This window comes from Ailuropoda melanoleuca, chromosome 9, assembly GCF_002007445.2.
Source record: "Ailuropoda melanoleuca isolate Jingjing chromosome 9, ASM200744v2, whole genome shotgun sequence".
Classification (NCBI taxonomy): Eukaryota; Metazoa; Chordata; class Mammalia; order Carnivora; family Ursidae; genus Ailuropoda; species Ailuropoda melanoleuca.
In genome coordinates this window covers 70,477,450-70,487,606 of record NC_048226.1, presented here as the reverse complement: position 1 = coordinate 70,487,606, position 10,157 = coordinate 70,477,450, and the positions used below count along the sequence as shown (strand labels likewise).

The 10,157-nt window shown below is 37.7% G+C and overlaps 1 protein-coding gene across 3 annotated transcripts in view; it reads right to left on the bottom strand.

Moving 5' to 3' along the window:
- Positions 1-1,526: 1,526 nt before the first annotated feature.
- FZD6 (frizzled class receptor 6) overlaps positions 1,527-10,157 on the bottom strand; it is a 35,845-nt gene continuing 27,214 nt past the window's right edge. For all 3 annotated transcript variants that reach the window (XM_002930800.4, XM_034668411.1, XM_034668410.1), the window contains 4 exons: positions 6,988-8,005; positions 5,733-5,881; positions 4,033-4,461; positions 1,527-2,997 (listed from right to left, as the gene is read on the bottom strand). In XM_002930800.4, the coding sequence (XP_002930846.1) occupies positions 2,829-2,997; positions 4,033-4,461; positions 5,733-5,881; positions 6,988-8,005 (1,765 nt within the window). In that variant the 3' untranslated portion in view covers positions 1,527-2,828. The remainder of the gene's footprint in view (positions 2,998-4,032; positions 4,462-5,732; positions 5,882-6,987; positions 8,006-10,157) is intronic.

Sequence of the window (10,157 nt, the reverse complement as noted above, 5' to 3'; positions counted from 1 at the left end):
CAAGAAACCACATGACATCCAGTCACCATGTCCCCTTAGGCATCTCTTGGCTGTGACCATTTCTGGTTTAATTTTTGATGATAGCTTTGAGTGCTGGTCAGGTATTTTGTAAAATGTCCATCTGTTGGGATTTGTCTGCTTTTCTCACAGCTAGACTGAGGTTATAGCTTTGGGGGAGGAAGATCACAAGGCCAAGTGCCATTTTCATCAGCTCATAAGAAGGGCACCGACTCTCAACAGGCCCTCTACTGATGTCGACTCTGTCACCTGGCTCGGGTAGTGTTTTGTCAAGTTTCTCTACCGTGGAAGTTCTTCCCCCGCCCCATTCCCTACTGTGTTCTTTGGAAGGGAGCCACTGGCTATGTGCTGGCCAGACTTGAGGGAAGAATTCTACTGCACCTCAAGGATGAAGTATCCACATCACTCAGTTCAAGAAATTCTTTGGAGTGGGGTCGCGGGATCAGAGGGTGAGACCACGTTCGGCTGTGTTGAGAAGCTCCTGTTTTCTGGAATGGCTGTACCATTTTGTGTTCCCGTTAGCGATGCATGAGCATTCCTGTTGCCCTGCATCCTTACCAGAAATGGATATCATCAGTTGTCTTTTGGATTTTAACCATTCTAATAGGTGTAGTGGTGTCTCGTATTTTTAAGTTACATTAGTTTAGCAAATCCATGCCTCGTAATTCAGGAGTACCGTACTCTGGATCGTTTCCTCCTGTCGGATGTTTGTGCCAATTCTTATTCATGTATTGTTTTGCATGCCTGCTTATGTTTGATCATATGATGACTCTCGTATTGGAAAAAGTATTTGTAGAGTACAGAGAATGACATTTTCTTCCTCCAGACAAGATTTCCATTTGCTTCTGCCTACCTCTAATCCAGAACTACCTAATTCTAATTTAAGAGTAAAAGGTTTTTTCCAGTCCACCCAGATAACTTGAAACAACGCTGCTTTCCTGACACTTTACACTTCTAGGATTCATCCTTTTGAGGTCACAATTCTAAGTGCCATGTGGTGTGTGGACCCTCTTTCCCTTGAGCCCAGCCCTCCGAGGCTGGTAATAACTGTTCAACCTCTCAGCCACCTTTTCCCAATCATTAAATGCTCCCTGGGCAAAGAAGCTCCAATTGTTGGGGCTGGCAGGGTGAATTTCTTTCTTCTCCCGGGTCTTAGCCAGGCAATTTCTCACTGTCTTACCATTTTTTAAAATGTTTTAATCTAATATTGTTCTTTTTCCCACTTCCAGGAGTGAAAGCAGGGTCCTGGGTTCCGTTTGCTTTACCCCATCCTTCAGGTCTTCCACTGGCTTTAAAAAGTATGGTAAATATGGCTGTATAATGTATACTCTGGGAAGAAATTGTAACAGATGCAAAATAAAATAAGAGTCCTGTCTTCTCTTTTTCCAGTAAAAAAAAAACAAAAACAAAAAACTTCTGGTTTATTAGTCATGGAGCCACTGATCAAAAAAATTCTACCACTTCCTGGGTCAGGACCACTAAAAATAAGCACAGAATACTCTACAATCTCTTACACGGAGAAAATTTTATTACTGGAAAGATCACACAATGTTTTTGTATACAAAGTTCAAAAATGTGGAAAAGTTTTAATATTTACATTTTCCATACAGTACATGATAATTTTCTTTTTATGCTTAATAGAATGCTAAACTGAGGGAAAAAAACCCAAAGCATCAGAAAACATTGTTCAAGGTATAACACTTAACTGGAAATAAAATTAAGAAAATTCTTTAATATTTTAAAGTATGCTATATAAAATACATTTTGTTTATCATGACTACATTTTTCCCCATTTGATTGGCACTAATATTACACTTTTTTTTAACATTTTTTAATGTTCAGCAAAATCCTATAAAAGTATAGAAATGAATTCTACATAATGTCTGACAAAGATACTGTACAAAATTTAGTATTCTAAATGTTAAAAAACAGAAGTACAAGCAACTATAAATGGTCATAAAAATACAATCTTGAGTGGTCATAAAACATTTTTTTAAAAAAGGAAATCAACTGCACTTGGCTTAATTTCTAAAACAGTAACGTTTCATCTAATCCTTCAGGACATATTATTTAAAAATGTAGAAGGATCAGCGAGCAGCATAATACAATCAACATTGGATATCAAGCACCTTATTTTAGTGGCATAACAGATGTATGAAATTTCTAAAACAAAAGGACTTTATAAAATTCACACAGGGAAGATAGAGTGGAATAAGCAGGTTTATTTTAAAGCTTAACTCCCATTATAACTCCTTCTGGTGTGTCAAATATTTTTTATACCATAAAAGAATGCTATTTTTCCATTTTCTTAGGAACTCAGTGTAAAAGCTACCAAAGTAGTGCTAACATATCAGAATAATTTGAATAGCGTTTCCAGGATTCCTAAAAAAGTTCAAGTCCATATACACTTACTTTCAAATATATAAAAAAAAATACAAAGATAAGTTTTAAATACTTTAGCTGAGAACTATCTTGATTTTATACCATAAAAGTGAAACAGCATATAGCACATCTTAAAACACTTCTTTAACAAGAGTAGAATCTTCATGAATAGAAAAGGAAGATTCCTCTAACTCCCTCCTCCCACACAGGTTGAAAAAATATTCACCTGCACATTTCTGCTTTCTGGGTATACTGTCATTGTTAACCTCTGTGCGAAATGAATCCTATTCTCGGAATCTACGGTTTCCAGTGTAACAGCAGGCAATGTGGCTGTCAGTGCAAAAGAACAGAACAGTGATGATAAGACAGCGTGCTGTCCTCTCCAGTGTAGCATGAATCCCCTTCTCAGCAACAGGCGAACCTGTCTCTCACGTATCGGAGGGAGCGCCGGGGCCTTGCTCTTTGCTCCCTCCCGAAGCCGAGTGAATGAGCAGTGACGTGGAGCCTCTCGGGCTGCCTGGCTCCAAAGAACCAGGGGCCTGCAGGCTGCTGCTCTGTGCTGGGCCCATTTCGGTGACGTCACTTTTTGGAGTTAGCCTAGGTAAGAAGACGAAAGGTGATATACTAGGACCAAAGCACAAATGTGATGCCTAATGCCTTTATAACTGCCATCCGTTTTCCAGGAGCTTGACTCCCAACTGACACCCACCTTTATCAGAGCATAAGTAACTAAAACTATGTGCACCCTGACAACTCAAAATACAAATACTTCATTTTCAAATACAGTTCTTGCTAACGTCAGAAACCTCATTTAGCATCACCCATGTGCACGGGCTGAGCACGGCATAGCATGGGGAACACAATTAATATGGCAGGATCCTGGCCCTTGGTTTAGCAAGTATTTTATTCATCTCCCACCAAGGATGAGACATTGTGTAATTCCAACACAAAGATGGAAACACAAAGATGAATCAGACCTCAGCTCCGCCTTTGAGGGTTTACAGATCTAGTGGAGTTTTAAAGGCATATATCTAATCAGAATCCAGTCTGCAAAAACTGTTACGGGAACACAAAGAAGGTGCATTTGGTCTAGTTTGGGAAGAGGGAGGTGAGACAACCTTGAGACCTAAAAGTATTTAGCTATCAGCATTCTGGCTAATTTGATGTTTACCTGTGTTTGGATCACCTATGACCATTTGGAAAAATTCATTAATATCAATATCCTTTCATGTTCAGAAAATAAACATTTTATAATCATCTTCATATAAAATGACAAATGCCTTTTAGTACTATGATACAATACTAGTTACAACTGAATAGCCTCTATTTCAGAAGGATTTAAGCATTAACCCAAATATACACGCAACGCTTAACAATTACCGTAGAAACGAACATCACTTTCCTATCTGAACAACATTCATGAAGGCTCTTTTCCAAGCTAAGAATCAAACTACCGAACAGCACATTTATAGTCTGAACCTCAACTTCTTAAACCCAAACTTCCTTGGATTAAGTGTATGAACATGTCATCTCCTAGAATATTTTCCTTCCAGATGTGCTATGCTTTAATAAAAAGTATATAATGCAGTCTTCAAAGCGGTCCCGATTTAAGAAAACAAAATCCAAGCTCACCTTCCTTCACTCCGCATACTTTCGGATACGCTGATCTTATCATTCCCATTGCCTGCCCGGCCTCTCCGGTCGGCCTGTTCCCCACAGAGTTTGGAGCTGGATGCTGCTGGGGAGGCCGGCTCCCCACAGTCCTGTTCTCTGGATCTGGGGGTGCTCGCTCCATCTGCTCTCACCTCTCTCACTGATGTCTCTGGGGAGGTTGGTATTTCTGTCAAAGTCTCTTGTCCTAAGTAATCGTGGTTGGTGATCGCCACCGAGGAGGCGCCATGATGGGTGGCAGCGCCTGTGCTGGTCCCCATGGATTTGGAAATGACCTTCAGCTTATGCGAACTCGGTTTGTAGTGCTTCTTTTTGTGTTTGACTTTAGAATTATGCTTTAAGAAGAACTCACATGACTCCTGTAGAACTCTTCGACTTTCACTGATTGGACTGTAAGAGAAGCCAAGGAGAGGGCTGACTTGGTAAATGTTAAGTGTTATCGAGAAGCCAAAAAGCATATCCCATATCTTATACCAAAAACCCTTAGTCAATCAAGTTAAAAATTCTAAATCGCTTATAGTTATGAAATCTGAGATTATAGATACTATGAGCTATAAGTAGATTGTCATGAAGTGAAATCTTTTTTGCATACACTGTTAGTTACCTTTGTCGGCCTAAGTAGATTGGTAAGAAATTAAAGAAGCCAAACCAAAGGATGAGGACAAGGAAACTCAAAGCAGCATAAAGTAGGGGACTATCTGTATATCACACATAAATATATCAAACATAAAAGTAAACCAGAAGAGAAAGAACATAGAATGGTTGTCATTAAATTTAATTGTTTGCTTTCTAACATTAAAGTTAGCAAGTTATACTGAAGTGTGAGTATATAAATATGGGATACATAAATAATAATAGGGCAAAAAAATTAAAGTCCAGTTAAATGCAATTCTTCAATCAGGCTCCCTTCTCCCTCAGCCTCTCCCCCTGCTTGTACCCGCTCTCTCTCTCTCTCTCTCTCTGTCAAATAAAATCTTAAAAAAAATAGATGCAATTTTTCAGACTTCAAAAACTTAGAAAAGATCTATAGCTCTGAAATTTTTACCCCAAAAAAGTTTATTAAACCAATGGGGAATAGTTGAAAACCTATACTATACTGTTGACTGTATAGAGCATACCATGTATATAACCAAAATGAACTATTTACTTGCAAATCTACTATATTATTATAAAATACTACATAAGGTTAAAATTTTACCATCTTAAGCAAGGCAAATAAGTGATATTTTAAGCCAGCACTATGTGTAGTAAAATTTAAAGGTAGTAAACAATGATCATACAATATATTTGAATCATGCTCTATAGATTTCCTTCCATATATTTGATCCCATTTAATCTTTTATCACTGATAAAATAATTAAAATTTAAAATGCTGCACCCAAAATAATGAATCCAGTGATTGCAATTATATTAAATATAAGCTGTGTAAAGAAAACGTACACTTTACAAATCTTTCATTCATATTTCAATAGAATAGTATAGATCAAAGACTATTTTAACGAACGCCAACAAAATAAAGTATATTTCTCCAGAAAAAAGATTTCCAAATTTGATGTAATAGTTGACATAACGAAACTCCAGTACAATGATGAGTTGAATAGTTCCTTGGTATTTGTTCTATTTAATTTAAAACAACATCAGATAATTCAATAGCTTCTTACTCTCTCTTACGATTTCGTTTAAAAAACCCAGCCCATTCCGTGCAGGTCTTTTTGCTTCCAACCCAGAAGACGGCAGAGATGCCAACAATTAACGTCATCAGATATTTTATCATAAATAAAGCCAATTCTGGTCGAGTTTCTGTTTTTGCCTACAAAAAAAATGAATAACAATTTCAGTGATACATTTTAAGTGGAAAGAAGTCTATATGGTCAATGTAAAAGTTGAATAAAAAGTATAAATCTTCAGTCTGTTTTATTATAAAATGTTTGACATAGCATAATATAATGAATAGTGCTGCTTTAAGTATATTCTTTACTAAAGTTCTGAATGAAGAGCTTATCTGTGTATCAAAATACATAGCTAGAAAGGAAAAACACTTAAATATATTTAGAAAGAATATCCTAAATCTTGGCTTGATTTCCCAGCATTTTTTCCCTATAAATATAGCAGCTTCTTACAATTGCCAAAATATCGGGCTTTAAGAATTCATCTACTTTCCTTCACTAAGTCTACCAAAAAATTACATTTAAATTCATTGGAACAACATAGTATTTTCGACTCTTTATGCATTGTTGTGCTTTAAAAAATTTGGTTGGTGAGAGTGTAATAAGTATCAGTAAAATACAGTAAGATAAGTTCTGTTTTTATAAGCTTATACGAAACAAAAAATTGTTAGATGATATGATCAAATTAAATATACCCAAATATGGTTCCCCCCACTAATGGAAGAATTAAAAACAACTCCCAATTCAGCAGGAGTTGACAGACCTGTTCTTCTGTTTCTGTTCCTCATTATTATTTATCTGCCTCAGCAACCGAATTTAATTTTTAGAAGAACAGCAAAGGAGGCACTTTAAGATTGTAACCAAAGTCTAAACTTGAGGAAGAATTCTTGAGGCCCTGACTCCAGTTTCTTCTAATGCCCAGGGAATAATTCCCTCTGTCCACTGGATTTTCTTCTGAAAAATCTAATGTCCTGTTCAGACTAGTTGAAGTGTACTTCCAGGGAACATCCTCTATGTTAAAGTTAAATAGTGAACTACTACAGGGGATCCTGGGTGGCTCAGTTGGTTGAGAGTCTGCTTTCAGCTCAGGTGATGATCTCTGGATCCTGGGATTGAGCCCTGTGTTGGGCTCTCGGCTCAGTCAGTCTGCTTCTCCCTCTCCCCACTGGCTCATGTGCATGTGCTCTCTCCCACTCTCTCTCAAATAAAATCTTTAAAAAATTAGTGAACTAATACAAATGCTCTTTACCTGATAAGGACATGGGATGTGGTACTGACGACAGTGGTCGGAGACCCAGGTTATCTCCCAGGTGATCCTGTTCACTTGCTCATAGACGTAACATCCCAGAAGTGTCACTAGTGGCACAAGATACAGGCCACTAAAGACTCCAATCCGAATCATAAATTTCTTTAGTTTCTCTTGGTTCCGGCCATCATGTTGTATAACTTGTCGAACGTGATTTAAGGAAATAATGCCAGCTAAAAGAAGAGACAGCCCAACAAACACACAAAGGCACAGTGGCAGGAGCACAAAGTAGCGAGAAGCATCCAGGTCATAAAGGCCGACGAAGCAAACACCACTAATGTTGTCTCCTTCAACTTTGTTCATAGCAAGAAGCATCACGGTCAGAAAACCTGGTATTCCCCACGCAACGGCATGAAACCACACCGCTTTTTGTTCAATGGCTTCACAACTCCATTTTCTTCCTGCCGCTAGGAACCACGTAATGGTAAGGATCACCCACCACACCGTGCCGGCCATTGTGAAAAAATACAAAAACATAAACAGAACAGTGCAGGCCTTATTCTGAGAGCCCAGAACTACTGTGTCCCCGAGTTCTAGCTTCTCATCTGCCTTGTTGCAGGCTGTGCGATCACCTAACAAGAATCCAATAAAGTACATCAGGGACACAATGCTGTAGCAGACGGAGTAATATATAATCGGTCTCTCTGGGTATCTGAATCTTTTAACATCAATTAAGAAAGTAAGGAATGTGAACAGAGTTGCACAGAGACAAAATATTGAAACTATCCCGATAAAACTTTTTGCAAACTCTAGCTCATCACTTTTAAAATACATGTTAGGGCATGGAGGTGCGCACTGGTCAATTCCCAGAAACTTATAGCCTTGTCCCCCAGAAGTCTTAAGATGCCTTGGACACCAAAACCCAATGTCTCTTTGAACTTCCTCTGCTTTCTTCTGAGGACCAAGAAACTGTGTGTGTGGATCAAAAGTTACAGGAACGGTCTCATCACAGTATTGCAACCTGTAGAGATTATAAAAATTGAAGTCAACGTTTTTACTGATTCACTATTTTAATGCTATGCTTTCCAGCTCTAAAGTATTACCTGATGCATTCATAATTGATGGGAAGACACACAACCTGGATAAATTATAGGTTGGAGCTTTGAAGTTAACTAAAAACTTGTAGTTGTTAGTGAGACCCCACCACGCTAACATATATTTAATACCAGGCAAGTGACTATGAAAATTCCCTTACTCAGAAAACGATCAATTAATAATTTTTATTTTGTAAACATTTTTTTAAAAGATTTTATTTATTTATTTGACAGAGAGAGAGACAGCCAGCGAGACAGGGAACACAAGCAGGGGGAGCAGCAGGCAGCCCAGCAGAGCAGGGAGCCTGATGTGGGGCTCGATCCCAGGTCCCTGGGTTCAGGCCCTGAGCCGAAGGTGGACGCTTAATGACTGAGCCACCCAGGCGTCCTTTGTAAACTTTTTTTAAAGTAAGTTCTACACCCTAAGTGGGGCTTGAACTCCCAACCCTGAGATCAAGAGTTGCATGCTCCACTGACTAAGCAAGCCAGGTGCCCTAATTAATAATTTTTAAATAATTTCTGCTTCCAAGACTAAATATCTAACAATTTATCCTAAAAAAACGAAAGAATTTATCTTAACTAGTAGTCTCCAGACAAAAAAGTGCTGGCTTGTCTGTTTATAGCATTAGAAATACAAGTCTTGGGGAAGTTCACTTGTTTTCTAATGCCCACAAAGGAGCTCAACCATACGACTAAGGTTTTGACAGTTAAAATTGACTGAAATGAGACCCTTCCCTTTCCTGGACTGAGTTCAGGTGATCTCTACATTGTTAAAGAAAGGCAAGAAGATCACCAAGAGATAGACTGGGGACCAGCTTAATTCACATCACTATTCTGTTTCAGTTTGACTGGGTTTTTTTTTTTTTTAATTGAGGTATAGCTGACATACAATGTTGTATGAGCTTTAGGTGTGCAACATAGTGATTCAATATTTATATACATTGACAAATGGTCACCATAGTAAATCTCATCACCATCTGTCACAAAATCAACACAATGTTATTGACTATATTCTCCATGCTGTACATTATATCCCCATGAGATATTTATTTACAACTGGAAGTTTGCACTCTTTGCCTCCCTTGTTTATGGCAGACCAGAGTGATATACACAGGCATATTTCTATTTCGTGAAAAACTTTATTACACTGAGTTTCTACACACCAGTATTAATTTAGAGGATCTATATAGTTTAGAAGTTAGTGTGAGTTTTGAGTCACCTGGGTGGCTGAGTAGGTTAGGCATCTGATTTCGGCTTAGGTCATGATCTTGGGGTCCTGGGATTGAGCCCCATGTTGGGCTCCCTACTCATGGGGGAGTCTGCTTGTCCCTCTCCCTCTTCCTCTGTCCCTCCCCCCACTTGTGCTCTCTCTCTCTCTCAAATAAATAAAATCCTTAAAAAAATAAATTAGTGGGAGTTTTTAACAAGAAAGCTATTTATTTTTAAGTAATATCTACACCCAACGTGGGACTCCAACTCATAACCACAAGATCAAGAGTTGCACGCTCCACCAGCTGAGACAGCCAAGCACCCCAACAAGGAAATGTTTAAAATATGCTTTAGATATAGATAAGAGTAGCAATTAATAAAATAGTTTGCCCACAAAAAGAACACTATGTATCTACCAGCATTTTTAAAACTTAATATTATGTCAGTTTTGCTTTCTATCTTTTGGGACCCCTTTCTGGTCCTATTCTCTTTTCTCCTCTCCAGAAATACTCATTAGCACAAGTTCAGTTTTTATTCTTCATATGCATTAAAACATTTTTTTTTACTATGTGATTTTCTAACCATTGTGTTATATAGTTGTTTCACAGGTTTTGAATTTTATATAAATGACATCGTACTATATATATATTAACCTACAGCATCCATTTTTTACTTAACACTATAATTTTTAGATTTATCCATGTTTACAGATGTGGATCAACTACATTAATTTTATCAACTGTATCGCAGTGTTCTAGTGTATAAGTACATCACAATTTACTAGTCATTCTTCTACAAGGACTTTCACTTTTTCACTTTTTTTAAAAAAATTAGGAATAATGTGACAATCAGTATTCTTTTTTTTTTTTT